The sequence below is a fragment of the Mastigoproctus giganteus genome, chromosome 4 (assembly GCF_048544385.1).
Source record: "Mastigoproctus giganteus isolate SK-2022 chromosome 4, ASM4854438v1, whole genome shotgun sequence".
NCBI lineage: Eukaryota > Metazoa > Arthropoda > Arachnida > Uropygi > Thelyphonidae > Mastigoproctus > Mastigoproctus giganteus.
In genome coordinates, this window is record NC_143578.1 from 8,506,690 (window position 1) to 8,531,151 (window position 24,462).

At 38.9% G+C, this 24,462-nt stretch overlaps 1 protein-coding gene across 1 annotated transcript in view; it reads right to left on the reverse strand.

Annotated features, from left to right (window-relative positions):
• Positions 1-24,462, reverse strand: part of LOC150086369 (small G protein signaling modulator 3 homolog) — a 157,366-nt gene that overhangs the window by 38,268 nt on the left and 94,636 nt on the right. The window contains exon 13 of the mRNA XM_090371336.1: positions 12,601-12,659. Within this exon, the coding sequence (XP_090227462.1) occupies positions 12,601-12,659 (59 nt within the window). The remainder of the gene's footprint in view (positions 1-12,600; positions 12,660-24,462) is intronic.

Consider the following 24,462-nt stretch of genomic DNA (forward strand, 5'->3'; position numbering starts at 1 on the left):
TCCACCCCGGGTGCCGTTTTTATGTTTATCCTCAACAATTTCTCCTCCACTTTCGTCTCAGTTATTATAAAATCATCTAGCTCACTGCCAGAGTTTACTTCGCATCTGGCATTCCCTTTCCTGATTAACTGCTCATGTGTGAATGTAGATGCAAAATACTCGTTTAGCTTGTTAGCCACCTGAGCAGGACCCTCAACTGTTGAACCATCAATATCCAGTGGACCAATCTGATTCATCCCTTTCCTTCTAGAGTTTAGATATTTAAAGAACTCTTTTTTGTTTTTCTTTGCATCCTTTGCCAAGGATTTCTCATAATATGCCTTTGCCTGCATAATCTCCTTTGTGACTTGGTTACAGACCAGCTTATATCTATCATAAGCTTCCATGTCATCCATTAATTTGTATGTATCCCATGCATTTTCTTCTCTGCCGTATGTCTCATTAGTTCATCTGACATCCATTTAGGCCTAAATCTTGAACAATTTTTTTTAGGTGGTATGTAAAGCCTAGTAGCTTCCAAGATAAGTTCTTTGAATGCTTTCCATTTTGAATTTGCTGTTGGTAACATCATCAGTTGGTCCCACTGTATAGAATTTAAATACTGTCTCAGACCATCGTAGTTGTCTCTACGAAAGCATAAACCCTTCCCTTTACCCCTGATGGTAGTTACATCGTTAAGTAAATCCCACATCAGTACACTGTGATCACTGCCACCTAGTGGTTCCTTTCTCTGCAGATTCTTAATGCATGAAGAATCACTACTGATAATCAGATCAAGAGTATTAGAAGACAGAGAGCTGATATCACTACTGATAATCAGATCAAGAGAAGTTAGAAGACAGAGAGCCATCTACCATCACCCTCATTGCGATCAGAGAGAAAACTGGATAACCAATTACAAAAAACAGTTCGAAAACCATAAGATGGAAGCTTGTTTAGAAGACCTTTATACCAAACACGATCAAAAGGCTTTGAGATGTCAAGAGCAGTTACTTGTGTTTCACCGAACCTTTCCATTGAATTAGTCCATAAATGGGTAACATAAGCCAGAATATCACCAGTGGATCAACACTGATGGAATCCACCTTTCCATTGAATTAGTCCATAAATGGGTAACATAAGCCAGAATATCATCAGTGGATCGACAGTGACGGAATCCATACTGGCGATCATTGATCAGACGGAAGGTGTATAGGTAGTTTAAAAGTTGGCGGTTAATTGATTTCTCCATTACTTTAGAAAGAGTAGAAGTAATTGCAATGGGACGATAATTGGATGGGAAGAATTTGTCACCCTTTTTAGGAACTGGCTGGATATGAGCAAATTTCCAAGCAGAAGGAAAAACACCTTTGGAATAAGAAAGTGAAAAAAGGCGGCAAAGAATAGGAGTAAGTTCAGGAGCACAGGTTTTGAGAACAAATGGAGAAATACCATCGGGACCTGGAGCTTTCTTAGCATCAAGATTCGTTAAAATCCTTCTGACATCCTTTTGACGGAAGACCACAGTAGGCACTGAATGGAGCGTGTTGGGAATGGTGGGAGGTGTTTCACCAAGATCATTAATACATAAGTTGGAAGAAAAATGGGAAGCTAGCAGCTCAGCTTCATCCTTGGCTGAAGTGACAACAGAACCATCTGGTTTGGACAGAGGTGGGAGCAGAGATGAGCAAAAGTTGCGGCCAATAGCTTTGGCAAGAGACCAGAATGCTCGGCTACCATAAGGGCAAGAAGCAAGTTTTTTACTCTTAGCCTGTTCGAAATCTAGTTTGGACTGATTAATAACTGCTTTACAATTGTTGTGAGCTTTGGTGTAGACAGAATATGAAACTGAAGAATTAGAAACAAGCCAATTACAAGAGGCAACATTCTTCTCTTGAACAGCCTTAGCACATTTATTGGAAAACCAAGGATTAGATAAAGAACGAGATTTTAAAGTGGAGTGTGGGATAAAGGATTCCATTCCTACAAAAATAATTTCACTGACACGATCTGAGCTAACGCTGACATCAGAAGTTTTGAAACAGTAATCCGACCAAGGAAAAGAAGAAAATAAATCTTGTAGGTCATCCCATTTTGCATACTTGTAAGGCCAAACAACACGGGGTTGGGAATAGCCATGAGATAAAGGCTCCATTGGAGAAGACACAATCACAAAGTTGTGATCTGAAGTGCCTAAAGGACCTCTCACTTTGACCGTGTACTTAGAATGGTGAGAAAAATTGTGAGAAAAAGATCACGCATGTTGGCTGTATGGTTAGGATTGTCCGGTATTCTTGTACGTAAATGAACAATCTGTGCAAGGTCATTAGTAATTGCAAAAGCCTCAGCATCTCGACCAGCTGGGTCGGTGTGCCTAGAAAATGGAAGCCAGATGGAGTTGTGAACATTAAAATCACCAAGGAAAATTTCCTCACTGTTAGGAAAGTTGGACTGGAGAAAGTCAAGTTGCAAAGAGAGGAAGTCAAAGAGCTCCAAGTGATTAGTGGAGTTGGGAGAACGGTAGAGACAACAGATGAATTTGACACAATGACGTAGAGAGATTTTAAGCCAGAGAAAATCGAAGAGAGAAGATTCCAAATTGCCAAGTCTCTGACAGGGAATATCAGAACGGACATATGCACAAGTACCACCTTTGAGGCAAAAGGAATCATACAGTGAATAATTTGGGCATCTGAGATGAGCAGTAGTTGAATCAAATGATAACTGAGATTCTGTCAGAAAAAGTACATGGGGTTTGGCAGACTGCAAGTGGAAATGGACATTGTTGAGATTAGAATGAGACCACATATATTTGTGAAAAGAATTAGGAAGTGTTTGGGAGGTTTAGATCTTTTCGCAGATAAATTTGCTCTATTAGTTTGACAATTCATTGTGTATTCAATGTAAGAAAAAGTGGGTGGGATATGCTGTATGAAGTAATGAAATTTTTGGATATGGCGTACAAATGGTAAGAATAAACCCAGATCCTTGACATAACGTGGCCTCGACAATGCTCCCCGCAGACACACTCCTCGGACTTCCTCCAGTCACTATCTGGCAGGGTAGAGGTAGCAAGATTATACACTAGCTGATCCAGAAGCCTCCTAGAGAGTTACCAATAGGTTCGGTCCGGTGTACTAACTAGCGGCCGGCCTGCGAACACCGTTTTAGAGCTGTACCCTCGAAATGTAAGGAATATTGGATCTCGCCACAATGTTCATCATAACGTCAAAAGTCGTCAATCATACTGCATGATGGAAGAGATGGGGAAGGGTTGACTGGAACTTAGCTCTAGAGACTAAACTTGGGTTCCACCACTTCAAGCCTCCAATAAGCAAAGTGGTGGTAGTGCACCGGTTGATGAGAGTCATCTACCACCTAGTACTACCTAGTAACATAGAGGGGCGGCATTCCTCCATGTGTTGTGGATGCCACACCTCGACCCCTGCTTATGTTGGTTCACACCTGGGTGGTCACCCACCATGTACTTGTGCATGGAGGTTATACCCAGGATTACTAACAGTGTCACAATCGTGAAGGTGCAAGCAGAGGATTTGGCTGTCACAGATCATCCAGACTTCGCCGAAATTGAGTCCACTTGACTTGAGTGTCACCCGAATATCAGTTCCATCAGCGTTTTAGACTCCCAGGTAGCAAGAACAGCTTGTCTGGCATATCTGAGAGAATGTCTGTGACAGCCTCAAGGACCAATCGCTTATACCGCATCAGCCAAAAAAAAAAAAAAAACCCTTCCCATTACACCCATCTAGTACACAGTACTGTAGGTGTGGTCTGACCATTGCCTTGTATAACAGGATTATCATCTCCCTGTCCCTGCTAGCAAAATTCCTATATATCATTGACAAGACTCCATGACCTGCCCTTGGAGCCTGTCTGCACTGATCAGCGAACTTCATATTTGGCTGCACAATTACTCTCAGGTATTTTTCACTTTCAACTTCCGAGTGTAGCACCACCCAGTTGGTATGTTTCTCTTCAGTTATTGTTACCTATATGCAGTACTTTGCACTTATCAAAGTTAAAGTACTGCATATATGTAGCAATAACAGCTTATACAGCATCAGCCAAAAAAAAAAAAAAAAAAACCTTCTCATTTCGCCCATCCGGTCACTCCAAATGTTTGTCTAGCTCAGCCTTAAATTTATTTATGCTATCAACTTCCACCACAACAGATGCAGTCTGTTCCAGCAATCAACTACCCGCTGGCTAAAGGCAAACTTCCACACATTTATTCTCCAACTGTCTTTCCTCAATTTGAATCTATGTCCCCTCAGTTTCTTAGTCTGAGCAAGCAAAAGTTTCCCATCAGCATTGAGCCTGCTCAAATCATTCAAGGCCTTATAACACCTCAATTAGATCACCTCGCAGGTGCCTAGTCTCCAGATGCTGCAACTTGCAGAACTTAGGCCTTTCTTTGTAAGCACACCTTTGTTCCTCTCACCAATCTTCTTACCCTTCTCTGTACTCATTGTAGCAACTAAACATCCTTCCTAAAATGAGGCTTCCAGACCTGTATACAGTACTCCAGGTGTGGCCTGACCATTGCATTATACAAAGGGTTAATCACCTCCTTGTCTCTGCTAGAAAAATTCCTATATATCATTGAAAAAACTCCATGACTTGCGCTGACAGCCCATCTACACTGCTCTGAGAACTTCATATCTGACTGCACAATTACACATAAGTCTTTTTCATTCTCCACCTCCCTGAGTGTAGTACCACACAGTTGGTATATTTCTCTTGAGTTACTGCTACCCATATGGAGTACTTTGCATTTGTCAATGTTAAACTTCAGTTGCCACTTCTCAGCCCATTTTTCCAACTTATCTAGATCCAGTTGGAGTAGCATACTGTCTTTACTGTCATTAACAACCCTGCCAACCTTAGTATCATCTGCAAAATATGAACATTAAGCCAGATATCCCTTCATCGATATCATTAATAAATACACAAAACAACAATGGATCCAGCACCAAACCCTGGGTGACTTTACTAATAACATTAGTCCACATAGCGCAGTGTCCATTTATTGCCACTCTCTGCCGTCTCCCACTCAAACATCCCTTTATCCATTGCAGTAACTTGCCCTTAATGCCATACCACTCCAATTTGTACAGCAGTCTTCCATGTGCAATAGTATCAAAAGCTTTCTCGAAATCCAAGTATATGATATCAAAATTATATTTTGCACCCAGTTCCTTTGTGACCACATCGTACTATCCAACAAAATTGGTCAGACAAGACTTCCCCTTAACAAACCCATACTGTGTCTGATATTTTACTGCTGTCTTGTCTAGGTGATCCTGTATCACCTCTTTAACCAGTGACTCCATTATTTTCCCCGGAACACAAGTTAAACTAACAGGTCTATAATTATTTGTGTCATCCTTTGAACCCCCCTTTGTGAATTGGGTATACATTTGCACATCTCCAGTCCATGGGGACCACCCCTCACTCTAAGGATGCATTCATAATTATGGCTAAGGGTTTGCTTACTTCCCTTGCTGTATCCTTCATTATAACTGGATAGATTCCATCTGCCCCAGGCCTCCATAGCCAGGTGGGAAGGAGCAGCAGTGCGTAGCACACGCTTCTTGATTAGACCGGGGTTCGAGCCCGTCACCACCAAATACAGAGGATGCGGAAAGGTCAGGGAATGACCACTGCATATCCTGGAGCAATATGGCCTTAGTTGCTAATGCTCCTAAAAACCTAACAACATCCGTCCCAGGTGCCTTTTTTTATGTTTAACTTCAACAATTTCTCCTCCACTTGGCTCTCAGTTATTACAAAATCACTTATCTCCCTGTTAGAGTCTGACAAACTTCTGGCATTCCCCTCCTTGAATAACTCCTCATGTGTGAATGTAGATGCAAAATACTCATTTAGTTTATCGGCTAATTGAGCAGGATCATCAATAGTTGAACCATATATGTTAAGCGGACCAATCTGATTCATCCCCTTCCTTCTAGAGTTTACATATGTAAAGAACTCTTTGCTGTTTTTCTTTGCGTCCTTTGCTAAAGATAATCTGCCTTCGCCTGCCTAACGGTGTTGGTTCCATTTCTGTTTCTATATTTATCAATGATATTGATGGGTGCATATCAGGATTAATGTCCAAGTTCGCAGATGATACAAAGGTGGGGAAGGTGGTTAATGACAGTAATGATAGTATGCTACTTCAACAGGATCTAGAAATTTTAGGCTGACGGGCTGAGAAATGGCAACTGAAGTTTAACATGGACAAATGCAAAGTACAGTAAACCCCCGTTATTCGCGGGGGTTACGTTCCTGATAAATGTCACGAATAACGAAAACGCGAATACTGAGTTATGGCTCCCATAGTAATAAAGGGGTTCTGTTCCAAAGTATGAAATATATAAGAAAATCTAGTCTAAAATTTTGCTTATGTACGTACCTTCATCATATACGTACCTTCATTATGAATATGTACATAGTGAAATGCAAGCATATGGCATCGAAATGAAAATAAGAAACAATTTAATATTAAATGTAATATTTATTAGAAATTTCAAACAAATCTTTCAAACCAGCGCCTTTGCTAGCAAAAAAACTTATCCCGCCAGTGCTATCACCAGTTTCGCTAAAGTGTTGATAAAGGAGTTTTGCCTTTTCACGGATGATGAGTGAACTTAACGGAATTTTATTTTGAGTTCGGTCTTCTCTCCACAGATTTAAAGCTTTTCCATTTTTTCTAATTTAACATCACGAGTTACAGAGCAAATTTTTGAAGCAATTAGCGTGTTTTCACGGACACTACGGCGGATTTTTTCTTCCGATTTCTTGATTGATCGTTGACTCATTGATTTTATAATGTTTTGCCACTGAGGAAACACTTTCACCATTAGAAATTTTGTCTAATAACTCAATTTTATTCGCTAATGTCATCACCTTCTTTGATCTTTTCACATTTCCCTTGTTATTCGTAGCCATAATTTTGTACGGGTTAGAAAGAACTTGTCCACAATAAAGTCACTTTCTCCCATTAACACACTCGAAAAAGTCTGTTTTACACTGCAAAATGGTAGATTTATCATTTTTGTAAGCATATCAATTTATAAATTGATAAATTTATTCAATTTATAAGCATATAAATTAAAAGCAAACGACGAAACCTTTGATGACAAGCGCATAACACATACTGAACAAGGATTAGCGAGAAACATCCACGCTCGCGATTTTGTCACCCCTCTCCCCACACCCACTGAGCGCTGTTTTGACGGGGAAAGATAATTCTAGCCACGCCCATGTTTTTTTATGGCGGAAAATATTCACGGCGCTTTAAAATTCACATTTTTTAGATTTCATTTTATATTAAATTGGCGATCACGAATACGCGAAACCGCGAATACAGATACCGCAAATAGCGGGGGTTTACTGTACTGCATATGGGTAGCAGAAACCGCAGAATAATGTACCAACTGTATTACACTCAGGGTATTGGGAGATGAAAAAGATGTGGGGATAATTGTGCAGTCAGATATGAAGTTCTCTGAAAGGTGCAGAGAGGCTGCCAGGTCAGCTCATGGGTTTTGTCAAAAATATATAGGAATTTTGCCAGTAGGGATAAGTAGATGATTAACTCATTATATAAGGCAATGGTCAGGGCACATCTTGAGTACTGCATACAGGTCTAGAGTTCTCATTTTAAGAATGATACAAGAAGGGTGATAAGACTGGTGAGAGGAACAAAGAGACACTCACCAAGAAAGACTTCAGTTTTGCAAATTGCAGCGTCTGCATAGTCTGCAGATGCTGAAGTGTTTAAGGCTTTGAATGGCTTGAGCAAACTCAATGCTGATGGAATTCTTCCTCTTGTTTAGACTATGCACATGAGGGGCCTTATTTTCAAATTGATGGTTGCAGAATAGATGTGCAGAAGTTTGCCTTCTGTCAATGGGTGGTTGATTGCTGGAACATGCTTCCATCCACTGTTGTAAAAGTTGATAGTTTGAATAAATTCAAGGAAGAGCTACAAAAATTCTTGGAGTGGATGGATAGGTGAAATGAATATTTTACTTTTTTTTGGCCAATGCTGTATAAGCTTTCTTTCTCGCATTGTTTGCCACTACTAATATTTAAATCATAATACACAGACACATTTGTACCAGGCTCTGCAATTTTCCAAACCAGGTTTGGCTACAATAAATGAATTTATAAAATAATCTATTAATCTATTATTTATGCAAGATGGTACTTTGTGACTTCAAAATATATACATATTTTATAGAACTTGTGCATCTGAAAAAAAATTCTTTTTTCAAATGAAATATAAATTTTAAAACTTTTAAATGGCATATGAAAATTAGAAGCCATACATTACACAGGTCATCTAATTGTTTCAGAACAAAACTTTAGGGTAAAAAGAATCACCTTCTGCCCCCCTCAAAAAAAAAGAGAGTGACCAAATGTGGAACAAATATTGGGAAACTTTACTGAAGACTGTTAAAAAGAATTAAACTTTCTTAAGTTTGTGCCAAAAAGATGACCAAAAAAGATCTCTGAAGAACTTTAAACTGAATTTTGCTTAGATGAGTACTGGCCAGGAGTTATAACGCTTAATTAAAACAAATGATCTTTAATGTAAGGCAAAGGCACATGCATGTACCATACAAAACCATCACAGTCCCAAGTCACACATTATATAATACAACACAAAACAGTTTAGTTACATACATAAACAATACAACAAAGAATTCAATTCCTTACCAGTTTAACTTTTGTTTTTTTAATGACGTTAGAAAGGCAATTATACTACCTCTCCAGTTTCTTTTTATAGCACATCAATTGCTGTTTTCTTTTTACTGACTTTCATAACTCCTTTCATAGCATTTACCAATTTAGCTCCTTCTACAAATATTTAATCCGTTATTAGCTTCACCTCCTTGTCGTATCAGTTATTCTAATAAGCAAATGCACAGAGACCTAAACTTTGCATTGTTCAGTTTAATTCCAAGAAGTGAAATTTTGGCTTGTTTCATCCTTATCACATTTTCCACTTTGGTTGCCATCACAGATTCAATGCTTTCCTGGTTTCTTTCTTAAATTTTGTTTTCTTTTCAAGACAGTTATATAACTGCCTTTATATGCTAAATTTTCATGCCAAATTGCCTGTAACATTACTTGATTTAATCAGAGATGACTGAAGATCATGAAGATATTATACAACAGCAGAGTATTATCTGCATTTAATAATGTTCATTTTTTTCATCTCCTACACTAAACTTTGTGAGTAACTTACATTCTTTTATTAACCCTTTTGTGAGTGAGTTCTTCGACAGTATGTAAGCCACCTGAAATGAGTTTTTTCAATGAATTTGTAAATTTGTAAAAACTGTAAAAATATGTATATAAAATGCTTTCAAATATTAATTATTTTCTCTATATAGCTGAAATTATTTTCTCTATATAGCTCTATATGACTTTATAGCTGAACATTAGAATGAGATTACTGCCAAAAATAAAAAACAAAAGATCAAAATTTCATTAAAAAAATGTAAAATCTTAAAGAAATTTAAAAAAGAAACTTATTGCTTTTTTTTGAGGCAATAATATCAACATTTATATATGTATTATTTGATTCAGTTTCATCAACTTCTTGATCTGATTTCCAGAGAATTACTTCAATTTCAGCTATTAAGACCACATTTCAAATCTTGTTTAACATGTTCACTGCTTCATTACACAAATATGCAGCATCGAGTTTTTAATCCAATTGGAGGGGGAACCACCCTACTTTTTGAACTCTTTCTTCCAATTTGACAGAAGAAAAAAAAGCTAGTTTTTTTGTCAAGCAACCTTCACTGGGGATTGATTGATTCAGTCATAGTGAAAAGAGTATGTATGTATGTATGTTATTTGGTTTTTAGGAGCATTAAGCAACTAAGGCCATATTGCTCCGGGATATGTGGTGGTCATTCCCTGACCTTTCCGCATCCGCTGTAGTTAGTGGTGATGGGCTCGAACCCTGGACTAATCAAGAAGCATGTGCTACGCACTGCTGCTCCTTCCCTAGAGAGAAGAGAGCACAAATATGTCTCTGCCTTCTCCAATCCGGACTGGCTCAATCCCGTGGTTTTCAAATTCCGGGTCAAAAAATCATTGGAAAAGCCAACAGAAAAAGTTTTAAAGATCACCTCCTCTGATGCCAATTTTTGAAACTGTTTAAATATAAAAACATCTGCTATTGCTCAAAAACACAGTTAATAGATGGCAACATATTCCTGAAATTACAAAAAAATTAAAAAATTACATCTACAGGGTGTCTCAAAAATATTGGTACAAACGTTTAGGGGAGGTAGGTAACATCTAAAGGAATGTAAATCGCATAGGAACCCATAACCGGAAACGTCACTGTAAGTTAGTATACAGCGCTGTTCATCAGTTCGCGAGAGGGAAAATTACTCATTCAAGCAGTAGTCGCCGCACAAAGAATATGCATCGATATACAAACTGTGAGCTGGCAGACATGCACCTAGTGTATGGATTAGCAGAGGGCAATGGACGAGCCGCTCAATGAATTTATGGAGAACGCTTCCCAGACAGACATGTACCGGACCACCATTTGTTTGCGCGTGTGCATCAAAATTTGTGCGATTATGGGTCATTTAGAGGTAACAGGAGTAGTGCACGTTCAACGCGAACTCCCGCCATGGAAGAAAGTGTGTTGAATGCTGTCCAGAATAATCCTACTACCAGCACATGCGCCGTTGCCTTTGCCTTAGAAGTGTCTCGTTACAGTGTACAGCGTGTCTGGCATGACAATTCCTTACACCTCTTTCATCTCCAAATGGCTCAGTTACTGATCCCCCAAGATCATCCTGCACGTGTGGCTTTTGCACAGTGGTTTCTCCAAGAAAGTGTTCAAGACTTGAATTTTCCAGCCTATGTTTTGTTCACGGATGAGGCTTATTTCACTCGGGAAGGCTTATTCAATCAGCACAATGCTCGTGTGTGGGCTCACGACAACCCACACGGTGTGCGTCCCCATGCGGGACAACATCGCTTCGCAATAAATGTGTGGGCAGGTATGGTCAGTGACTGCTTAGTTGGCCCATACCCGCTACCATCCCACATGAACTCCGCTAAATATCGGATCTTTCTTGAACCAGTTCTACCAGGGTTACTTAACGATGTTCCAGCAAATGTGAGACGCAACATTTGGTTTCAACATGACGGGGTGCCTGCCCATTATGGAAGGTGTGCACGTGACCATTTGGGCGTCGATGGATTGGCCGTGGTGGACTCGTCTCATCTCAAAAATATTGGTACAAGTTTGTACCAATATTTTTGAGACACCCTGTATAAATATAAATATATAATTTGTTGATGCTACATTGAAGCAACCTTTAAAAAGGTGTGTATGTATACATATACATTCATACTGAAAAAAAAAAAATCACTGGAAAAAAAAAAAACACAATGATGAATGTGTGGGTGGCAAAAAATAAGATTTTTCACACAGACCTGTGAAAAAAAAAAAATAATATATATATATATATACCTACATATAAACCGATTTGTGCATACCCACAAAAGGGGATGCATATATTGGTCCATGAAAATTATAAAAAGAAGTGACAATAAAGTGCAGCTCACTTCGCGACAAATTTAACCTTCAACTATTTTCCAATACATTCTTCAATCCACAGCAGATATGACATATTTTTGCAATCCCTGAAATGCACTATTTAAATATTAAAATATTTAAATAGTGCACTTAATATCCCACATACAAGGGCCTGATGACAGGATTCAACATGGAAACAAGAAATGTCACTAACTGTTAAGTATAGTTGCATTTTGATAGAATTATAGCTTACTTAGAGTAAACACTAACCCTTTGTATACAATAAAAATCTCTACAATAACTAAAATGGTTAAATTAGTGTTATTCATAATTCTTCACAAACAATTGTGTAATGTCCTTCTCTCAATGCATTAAGATTCCTTTAGGTTGTTTGTTGTTTGGTTTTTAGGAGCATTAGCAACTAAGGCCATATTGCTCCGGGAATATGCGGTGGTCATTCCCTGACCTTTCCGCATCCCCCGTATTTGGTGGTGATGGGCTCGAACCCCAGTATAATCAAGAAGCGTGTGCAACGCACTGCTGCTCCTTCCCACCTAGCTACGGAGGCGCCCCTTTAGGTTGAATTTTAAATATAAATTAATTATCTAAATTAATAGATTCCTTGTTATATACAGTAAAGTGGAATTATTCCCTTGTGCATGTTACTTGCATGATAAGTAATTAGAAAAACTAATAGCATACTATAACCCAATGAAAATGTCCATTTAAGGTATCCATTTCATACTAATAAAAAATTATATCAATGTGGTTATATTAATCATTTATTAGATAATCTTTTCTTAGATTAAAACAAAATGTTATAAAGTTTATTCCAGGAATATATCTGAATAGTAAATTACTAATAAAATAATTTCACTATATAATTTTACTGACAGGGTGCGGAATAAAAAGAAATGCTTTCCACCTTGCTTTTAATATAAGATCTATTTGCAAAACACTCATCCAAGATAAAAAAAAAAAAAAAAAACAATAATAAACCAAAAACTCACGTTCCACGAACAAGATCTGTAATTGCTTCTGTAACAGAATCATCTCCAGCGCTTGAATACTATAATCCAAAATTTTAAAATTACCACTGTCAATTTAAAACAATGATTTCTAAATTTTCAGACATGAAATAAAAATTAGAATACAATAGAGTTGAATAAAAACTCAACAAAACAGTCTCCCCTCCAAGTAATATATAATATACACTGAGTGATCACTGAATTATGACCACCTAATACTTTGTTGGTCCTCCTTTTGCTCTCAGTACAGCAGCTATCTGACGTGGCACTGATTCAACAAGATGTCAGAAACATTTGGGAGGTATGGCCAATCAAGCTGTGTGTAATATGGTCAGCAATGCAGTTATGGAGGTGATTGGTGTATCCAGACACCCGATATGCCTTTCCATAGTGTCCCACAAGTGCTCTATGGGATTTATATCAGTGGAATTCGGAGGCCAATCAATATGCTAGAAGTCAGAACTGTGTTCCTCAAACCATTCCTGCATGATGGATGACATGCAGGAATGGTTTGAGGATGACACCATCGCCATTCGGGAAAAGTGTAACATAGCAGAGTGTACACAGTCAGCAAGCAGTTGACAATAGCAGAGACCAATGATACGTTGTTCCACATGCACCAGGGGTCCAAGTTTCTGCCAATGAAGCATGCCCCACACCAAAAACCACCTCCATCAGCTTGCACTTTTGATACCATGCATGATGGATTAAGAGTCTCATGTTGTTGACGGCAAACCTGTACACGACCATCCATGGTATGGGGTAAATAATGTAACTCATCTGACCAGCACACCTTCCAGTCTTCTAACGTCCCAACTTGATGCTCTATGCACCAGGCGAGTCTCTTACGCCGATGAACCTTGGTTAGGAGAGGATGCCGTAGGGGTCGTCTGCTGGTATAGCCCATGCCAGATATTGTTCTGGGTTGGCCCATGTTGCATTGGGTAGTCAACTCTTCAACAGTGCTGTGCCTGTACAAGTGGTCGGACCCGGTGCTAACCTCTAACATCAACCTTTCGCTGACCTTTGCAGTTTTGCCGTCGGGTCGTTGTTTGACCATTTTGATGCCAGTCCTGGTATACTTTAACTATGGCGGCTCTCGAACACCCCACCAGTTCAGCCGTTTTGGAAATCGATGCACCAGCTCGTCGAGCACCCACAGTCTGTCCTTTATCAAAGTCCGATAAATCCTTCCTTTTACCCATCATGCTCAGAATTTTACTACCTACTGAACCACTGACACCTTATCTATGCTACGTAGGTCGACTAACTCCACACTCTCGTACCTCACGTGGTCAATGGGTCGCATTCAGTTTTCATAGGGGTGGTCATAATTCAGTGATCACTCAGTGTATATATATATATATATATATATATATATATATATATATATATAAATACATAAATACAAATAAATATGTGAAACTATAAGAGTAATCACAAAATTGTATAGCAGAGGAAAAAGCAACTGAGGCCGATCTTCCTAAGATGTTTTGTCTTATTCTAAAAGATGCTTTTCACATTACCTTTTTTAACCTTTATAAAAATTAGAAATGGTGCTGACTATCCATATTATTCACTATTTCAATCAAAGCTAAATGTTATAATACAAGTTTCCAAAATCAGATTTGCTCCTTAAATGAAAAAGTCAACCCAGCTGATGAATCAGATGAGTAACGCATATGAATCATTTCAGAAAAAAGTAACGCCACTGCAAGGAGAAATTATGCTAGTGAGCAGAGGCACTGAAAAATTAGTGATATAATAATTGCAGAGGATTGTTTACTAGAAAAACTTTTAAGCAAGTAGACAAGTAGGGGTCCTGATGCACTTGCATATACCCAGTTATTTTAGAAGTATAAAATTTGCATGGGAATTGTATGCTGTTTCCATGACCTTTAGAATTACTCTCATGTATGTTCTTCACATAACATATTTGTATGTAATGTTTTAATAAATGTTGGTTTATATAATTTATTTATATAAGAAATTATATAAATTTATATAATTTATATGAGAAGAATTTATTTGGTCCCTTTTAAAATTTCATAAAAGCAAAGCTAAGCATTCGTATACACTTACCATAATAAAAACTCTAATCATGAATCATCTGAACATCACATAGCTATCTATGTAGATTTTAAATGCCTTTAGAATTCTGGTAGCTGAATGCTTACAATTGGATTTAAACAGTCAGAATTGTTCTACAGCCATCTGTCATCACTCTATGCCATCTTGCTGTTAGGACCACATATTGTTCATCCTGAATCTAACTCTTGGTCAACCTTGAACTTACCTTCAAGGCACTGCTCCCTCTTCTGATATCATTACTATGAAGCATTAGCATTAGTAGAGGCATATGATGAAAGAAAGCAAGCTTATGCAGCATCAGCCAAAAAAAAAAAAAAAAAACCACTTCCATTTCACCCCTCCGTTCGTTCGAAATACCTGTCCAGCTGAGCCTTAAATTTGTTTAGGCTATCAACTTCAACAACAAGGGATGGAAGTCTGTTCCACCAACCAACTACCCGCTGGCTAAAGGCAAATTTCCACACATCTATCCTACATCTGTCTTTCCTCAATTTGAATTTATGCCCTCTCAGGTGATTATTCTGAACAAGAGGAAGAATTCCATTGGCATTGAGCATGCTCAAACCATTCAAGGCTTTATACACCTCTATCAGATCACCTCGCCGGTGCCTAGTCTCCACACACTGTAATTTGCAAAACTTTAGCCTTTTTTCGTAAGAGCAACCCTTTGTTCCATTCACTAATCATGTTGCCCTTCTCTGTACTCGTTCCAGCAGCTCTACATCCTTCTTGAAATGAGGCCTCCAGACCTGTATACAGTACTCAAGGTGTGGCCTGACCATTGCCTTATACAAGGGAATATTAGAAGTGGACACATCTCTCTCTCTCCCTCTCTAATAAGCTGACTAATCCTTTCTTAAATTAATTCAAACTACTCTTCTCACTTCTGCAACACCAGAAAGAAATTTGCTCCAACATCACACTCCTATCTTGCAACCATCCTTTTTCAATTTAAATTGTATTAGTGGAGGGAGTAAAAAAAGATTGGTATTGGCCCAGTAGTTGTGTGATAGAAGGTTGAAACAAACACCATGTATTACACTTCAACAGCCACCAGACAAAATGACACATTTTTGCCACCTCTCAATTACATTGTGCAGCAGTCTTGTTGAAATTCTCTGACTGTCCTTCAAACCATGACTCAGCAGCAGCAATTGTCTCATCATCAGCAGCAACAAAGCTTTTCCATGAAGAAAGGAAAGAGGAAGAAATCCAAGGTTGCAAGGTTGGTGGAATAAGCAGAATACAGTAATCTAACCACAGCATGTGAAAAATGTGCAGCAGCACTATTGTGAAGGAGGAACACACCTTTCAACAGCTTTCCGCATCTTTTTTCTTTTATAGCAGCAAGTTTTATTAAGAGGTTAGAATAATACTTCACCATCACAGTGAAGTATTATTCCAACCTCTTAATAAAACTTCACCATCACAGTACAGCCTTTTTGAAGGTAATTTGTTAGTATTACACCATGCTGATCCCAAAAAACTGACAATATCACCATGCTGTGATACTGTCGGTTTTTTGCAGCTGATGACAGCATCAATTGGCAGCATCTTTGCCTTTATGGGGAATGGGAGGAACAGTATGCTTTCAGCATACTGTGCGCAAAGTTTCATTCATGGTGAGTAGCCATGAAAAATACTCCTCTTGCTTTTCCTGGAACATCGACATTTCATGTACACATTCTGCTCTTTCCTTCCTCGGGTAAAGTATCATAAGTCTCTAACCTCGCCTGGCAGACACTTTACTCATATGCAACTGTTGATCAACAATGTTCTCCACATACCCTACACAAATTTTGTGCACTGCAGCTAGTTCTTTGATGCTAATGCGATTATCTTCCAGGAGTAATACCTCAATTTCTTCAACACTCTCTTCTGTTACAACAGTTACTGGGCATCCTGGGATTCCTTCAACATACAATGAGGTAATTCCACACTTGAATTGTTAGCCCACCCTGACTACTATCATTAACTACCCTTCCATTATGATGATGATGGTATATTAAGCCTGATATACCATCATCAATATCATTATTAAATACAGAAAACAATAGTAGTCCCAAAACCACAAACCCCGGGACTCCACTAATAACATTAGTCCATAAATAGCAGTCTCCACTGATATTTATGGACTAATGTTAACCACTCTGTCTTCTCCCACATAACCGTCAATTTATCCATAATAGTAATTTTCGCTTAATGCTATAGTGCTCCAGTTGGCACAGCAGTCTTTTAGATGCAACTGTATCAAAAGCTTTCCTGAAATCCAAGTATATGATATCAAAATTATTTTTTGCATCTAGTTTCTTTGTTACTGCATCATAGTATCCAATCAGATTGGTCAGAAAAGACTACCCATTATAAATACATGCTGTAATTGCAGTATAATTGCATTCATGTCTAGATGGTCCTGCATTACTTCTTTAACCAGTGACTCCATTATTTTCCTTTCAACAGATGTTAAGCTAAGAGGTCTGTAATTATTCATGTCATCCTTTGATCCTCTTTGTGAATTGGGATACATTTGTATCTCCAGTCTCCCCAATCTCCTGAATGAGATGAGATGCTTTCATAATCTGCCTCCTTTAATATAATTGGATAGATCCCATCACCCCAGGTGCCAATTTTATATATAGCTACAAAAATTTCTCTTCCACTTTCCTTTCGTTATTACAAAATCATTTTCCCATTAGAGTTTAATAAACTTTTGACATAACCTTCCCTAAAGATCTCATGTGTGAATGTAGATGCAAAAATACTTATTCAGTTTGTCAGCATCACAAGCAGGGTCATCAACATAATGTCCAAGTTTGCAGACGATACAAAGGTTGGCAGGGTTGTTAAGGACACTACTGACGCTATGCTGCTACAACAGGATCTGGAAAGGTTGAGCAGATGGGCTGAGAGGTGGCAAATCAAGTTTAACATTGACAAATGTAAAGTACTACATAGGGGGAAACAGCAACCCCAGAGCAACGTATCAACTCTGTGGTACTACACTGACAGTGGTAGAGAATGAAAAGGACCTGGGGGTAATTATGCAGGCAGATATGAAGTTTTCTGAGCAGTGCAGACAGGCTGCAAGAGTAGCTCATGGTGTCTTCTTGTCAATGATATACAGGAATTTTTGTAGCAGGGATAAGGAGATGATTATTCCCTTGTATAAGGCAATGGTCAGGCCACACCTTGAGTACTGTAAAAAGGTCTGGAGGCCTCATTTCAAGAAGGATGTAGAGCTGCTGGAATGAGTACAGAGAGAAGGGCAACAAGATTAGTGAATGGAACAAAGGGTTGCTCTTACGAAGAAAGGCTTAAGTTTTGCAAATTACAGTGTCTGGAGACTAGGCACCAGCAAGGTGATCTGATAGAGGTGTATAAAGCCTTGAATGGTTTGAGCATGCTCAATGCTGATGGGATTCTGCCTCTTGCTCAGAATAATCACCTGAGAGGACATAAATTCAAATTGAGGAAAGACAGATGTAGGATAGACGTGCGGAAATTTGCCTTTAGCCAGTGGGTAGTTGGTTGGTGGAATAGACTTCCATCCCTTGTCGTGGAAGTTGATAGCCTAAATAAATTTAAGGCTCAGCTGGATAGGTATTTCAAACGAACGGAGGGATGAAGTGGAAGTTTTTTTTTTTTTTTTTGGCTGATGCTGCATAAGCTTGCTTTCTTGCATCATATGCCTCTACTAATGCTAATAAAGGTGACAATAGTTAACCCACTGACATCCAGTGGATCAATGTTGTTATTGTTGTTGTTGTTATTTGGTTTTTAGGAGCATTAGTAGCTAAGGCCATATTGCTCCAGGAATATGCGGTGGTCATTCCCTGACCTTTCCGCATCCTCCATATTTGGTGGTGACAGGCTCGAACCCCGCTCTAATCAAGAAGCGTGTGCTACTCACTGCTGCTCCTTCCCACCTGGCTACAGAGGCGCCGTGGATCATTGTAATTCAACCTTTTCCTTCTACTGTTAATATAAGCAAAGAAGTCCTTGCTACCATTCTTTCACATGATAATTTTTATGCATCCCGTGCATTTTTATTTTCTGCCACAAGCCTCATTAGTTCATCTGATATCCAGAACAGTATTTCTTGGTATGAAAGCCTAGTAGCATCTATGATTATTTCTCTCAGTGCTTCCCATTTATAATTTGCTGTTGGTAACATCATCAGTTGGTATCAATGCATACAATTTAAAAATTGTCTGAGACCACTGTAGTCACCATTAAAGAAGCAAAAGCCATTCCCTTTACCCTTGACAATAGTCAGGCTTTTAAACCCACATCAGACATACTGTGAACAGTGCCACCCAGAGGGTCTTTTAGCTGCAGGTTCTTAAAGCATGAAGAGTCACTGCTGATAATCAGATCAAAAGTATTGCTTCCTCTTCTTGCTTCCCTAATTGCTGTAGAAAAGTCATCCATTAAATCTACAAAATCTTGCTAGTGTGTAATTGACCAACCCACAAGTTCAGACAATATCTGGAAAGTTAAAATTCCCCATTATAAGACATGTTGATCTACTTGCCCACTCTATTTCTTTATATAGTTGTTTGTTATACTCATCACAGTCATGAGGCCTATAACACACTACTACTCTCATTTTTGTTTTCCCAGTGCTAATGTCATACTAAACTGACTGAATATTGCACTGGCTGCCCATGTTGACTAGATGCACTGTCCCTAGATTTAATATGCTTCTTAACTAAGAGCATTCCCCCCCATCCTGTTTGTCCTTTCTCTATACATGTACTCTCCATATCATATTCTGCATCCCTTATGTCAGAGTGAAACCACATCTCTGATATCCCCCACAATGTCTGGACTCCGGGGAGGTCCCCACAGACAGGAGCTTTGCAAATGTATCTCCAATTCACAAAGGATCAAAAGGTGACACGAGTAATTACAGACCTGTTAGTTCAACTTCTGTTTGGAGAAAGTAATGGAGTCACCGATTAAAGAAGCATTGCAGAATCATCTAGACAATACTGCAGTAATAATTCAGACATAATATGGGTTTGTTAATGGGAAGTCTTGTCTGACCAATTTGAGTGGATACTATGATGTGGTTACAAAGGAAATGGATGCAAAAAATAATTTTGATATTATATACTTGGATTTCAGGAAAACTTTTGATACTGTTGCACATTGTTATTATTATTATTATTGGGAACCATATGGTGCAAGGAAGCCTGAGGTTTATGCTGCACCAGCCTAAAAAAAAAAAAAAATTCCCCAAGTTACCCTGTGAGTGAGTGAGTGAGTGAGTGAGTGAGTGAGTGAGTGAGAGTGAGAGAGAGTCAAAAGTAGAAGGGAATCGCTAAGAAAGAGAAGAATGATGATATCCAGCTCAGGACCCTGGGTGTGCCAAGCCCATACTCATCAGATGTGAGCCCCTGGAGTTATGGAAGACTACTGTACAAATTAGAGCAGTATGGCATTAAGGGAAAGTTGCTGCAGGGATAAATGGATGTTTAAGCAGGAGAAGACAGAGTGGTAATATAGACCTGTGAGCTTAACTTCTGTTCCAGGAAAATTGATGGAGGCACTGGTTAAAGAAGCACTGCAGGATCATTTAGACAAGACTTCAGTTATAGCCCAGACACAGCATGGTTTTGTTAAGGGGAAGTCTTGCCTGACCAACTTGATTGGATACTATGATGCAGTCACAAAAGAACTGGATGCAGGGAATAACTTTGATATTATATACTTGGATCTTAGAAAGGCTTTTGATACTGTTGCACATGGAAGACTGCTACACAAATTGGAGCAGTGTGACATTGGAGGCAAATTGCTGCTATGGATAAAGGGGTGGTTGAGGGGGAGAAGACAGAGAGTGGTAATCAATGGACACTGCTCATCGTGGACTAATGTTATTAGTGGAGTCCCTTAGGGCTCAGTGTTGGGTCCATTATTGTTTTCTGTATTTATAAATGATATTGATGATGGTATATCAAGCTTAATGTCCAAATTTGCAGATGATACAAAGGTTGGCAGGGTTGTCAAGGACACTACTGACACTATGCTGCTGCAACAGGATCTGGAAAGGTTGAGCAGAAGGGCTGAGAGGTGGCAAATGAAGTTTAACATTGATTGATTTGGTAGTTGTTGGCGCATCAGCTTCTGTGGCCATATTGCACCTCCCAAGGTTTTTTGCAGTACTTTGATCCAAGCCCGAGGCGGGAATCGAACCCGCGACCTTTGGGTTGCCGGGCAAGTACTTTACCCACTCGGCTAGCCCGGTCGGCGTTTAACATTGACAAATGTAAAGTACTACACATGGGAAACAGCAACCCCAGAGCAACGTATCAACTCTGTGGTACTACACTGACAGTGGTAGAGAATGAAAGGAACTTGGGGGTGGTTGTGCAGGCAGATATGAAGTTCTCTGAGCAGTGCAGATGGGCTGCAAGAGTAGCTCATGGAGTATTGTCAATGATATACAGGAATTTTTCCAGCAGGGATAAGGAGGTGATTATTCCATTGTATAAGGCAATGGTCAGGCCACACCTAGAGTACTGTATACAGGTCTGGAGGCCTCATTTCAAGAAGGATGTAGAGCTGCTGGAACGAGTACAGAGAAGGGCAACAAGATTAGTGAATGGAACAAAGGGGTGCTCTTACGAAGAAAGGCTTAAGTTTTGCAAATTACAGTGTCTGGAGACTAGGCACCAGCGAGGTGATCTGATAGAGGTGTATAAAGCCTTGAATGGTTTAAGCATGCTCAATGCTGATGGGATTCTTCCTCTAGCTCAGAAAAATCACCTGAGAGGGCATAAATTCAAATTGAGGAAAGACAGATGTAGGATAGACGTGTGGAAATTTGCCTTTAGCCAGCGGGTGGTTGGTTGGTGGAACAGACTTCCATCCCTGGTGGTGGAGGTTGATAGCCTAAATAAATTTCTCAGCTGGACAGGTATTTTGAACGAACAGAGGGGTGAAGTGGAAGTGGGTTTTTTTTTTTTTTTTTTGGCTGATGCTGCATAAGCTTGCTTTCTTGCATCAAATGCCTCTACTAATGCTAATGCTAATCAATCAGGCAGTGTTTCCCCAGGAACTATCGAATGGGCACACTGCCAGGTGAATTTAACTGACTGCCTGGATAAAATTTAAGCGATTCTGGCGATACCATATGGTACTTGTTTTATTGGCAACAGTGGGTTGATAGTGCAGGATTTTCCACTCTTGTGGGCTCAACGGATTTTTTTTTTTTTTTTTTTTTTATTCATCATCATCATTACCTAACATTGTTCCGCTATTCCACAGGTCAACGTATGAAGCCTCACCACCATGCCCTGTCTGTGTACTTCTCTCCGTTGTTAATTTCACTTCAATTTCCTCCTCTCTGAAGTCTTTATCATGTCCTGCCATCTCATTCTTGGTCTCCCCCTTGGTCTTTTATCCCTTAATTGTAAATCAAACATTCTTCTTGACAACTGCCTCTCGTTGACATATTCAAACCATTTCAAACAGGACCTTTCAATCCTATTCTGGAGTTTTTCAACCTGAATTCTCTCCATAATCACATCATTCCTGATTTTTTCGCGTCTTGTCTTTCCGGCTATGCTCCTCACAAATCTCATTTCTGCCCTCTGAATTCTGCTTTCATCCTTTTTCCTCATAGTCCAAGTTTCAGATGCATATGTCAGAATTGGTAAGTAATAGGCCTAATATATAGTCTTCTCACACTTCAGTGGTATGCTCCTGTTCCAGATCAGATCTTTTGTCTACCTATAGAAATTCCCACCTGCTTGTATCCTTCTACTTATTTCTTCGTCTATTACTCCAGTCTTTGTAATGGTGCTTCCTAGATACTTGAAGTTGTTAACCATTCTTAGCTGTTTCCCTTCCATTGTAATGTATCCTTCAAGCTCGCCACTCCTCTTTAGAACCATTACTTCACTCTTCTCCTGACTGAAAACCAGTCCAAATTCATCGGCCATACTAGCCCATATATCAACTTGCCGTTGCACTTGTTTCCTACTCTCGCCCCATATGCAGAGGTCATCTGCAAAGAGCATGACTTTCATCTGGTCCTGTCCAAGTTGTTCCCCCACTCTACATTGCACATCATTCATGATAGCTATGAACAGTAGTGGTGAGGACGCCTCCTTGTCTCAAACCTGATGTTATTTCGAATCTCTCCGTCAACCCCAACGCTATTCTTACTTTGCTCACTGTATCAGTGCACATATTCTCAATTCTCTCCTCAAGATGTTCCTCTATCCCCAAATTTCTCAAAATCTCCCACACTTTCTCTCTCTTTACAGCATCAAACGCTTTCTTTATATCCAAAAATGCCATCCATAATTCTTTATTGTGTTCTACAACACTTTTCCATCAGTTGCCTGATGCAGAAAATTAGATCCGCCGTCAATCTACTAGGCCTAAAGCCATACTGTTCATCGGCCATCCTATTTTCAATCATTCCTCTTATCTTCTACTCTAACACTCTCTCATACAGCTTACTCACGTGCGATGTCAGTGTGATGCCTCTATAATTGGAACACTTTTTCCTGTTCCCCCCTTTTTTATTATTATTATTATTTAATTTATTATAATTATTTTATTTTTTTATTTATTATTGTTATTTTTTTTTATTATTATTTATATATATATATATATATATATATATACGTTTAATTGTAGATTGTTACCGATTATTGGTGTTTTTCATATAAGTATTAGTGTTCATACAAATTTGTAATAAAGTTATCCTAGTTTGGTTATCTTCATTCCATATGGCCTATACATTTTGAGTTAAGATAAAAAGTATAATGCTAAATGATAATGATTTTTCATAACAATCTAAAAGAATACATACATCTAAACGTAATAACCACATATATATATTCTTTTTTTTTTTTTTTTGCTGGCTTCCAGGCATGGGCAATCTGGGAGTGGGATTGCTGGCACCCTCTAGTTTAGCACTACTACCAGAGGGTGCGGGATTTTGTGCAGTTGGCACAGTCAAATTAGTAGACCCCTCCACATGAACATTTTTTTTTGGCTCACTTACATTTTGTCTCAGTACATGAAATGAGCCAAAAAAAAACTATAAAGAACAGCAATACTAGGTGGAGTTGGACAACAGGCTACGGGCCACCAAAGACAATAAATACAATACATAGGTACCATATGGTACTGCCACTGATCTCGATCAATATTAATTCGAACATACTATGTGATCGAGATCAATGTGACAGGTGCATATAACGTTAAATTATGCAATTAATTTTTGCTCTGGATCACTTAAGTCACATTTATAAATAACAGAAAATTTTATAATATTGCAAAGTATTACACTTCCCCACCCGACTACTTCATAATGACACCCAGCTGGCAAAATTTTCTGGGAACAACATTGAATGGACACTGCTCTTTGTGGATTAATGTTATCAGTGTTGGGCCCATTGTTGTTTTGTATATTTATCAATGATACTGATGAAGGTATATCAGGCTTAATGTCAAAGTTTGCAGATGATACGAAGTTAGCAGGATTGTTAATAACAGTATCCTACTGCAGCAGGATCTAGAAAAGTTGGGCCGATGGGCTGAGAAGTGGCAACTGAAGTTAACTAATGCAAAGTACTGCATATGGGTAGCCATAACCCCAAAGAAATGTACCAACTATGTGGTACTACACTCAGGGTAGTGGACAATGAAAAAGACCTATTGGTAATTGTGCAGTCAGATATGAAGTTTTCTGAGGAGTGCAGACAGGTTGCCAGAGAAGGTAATGTGGTC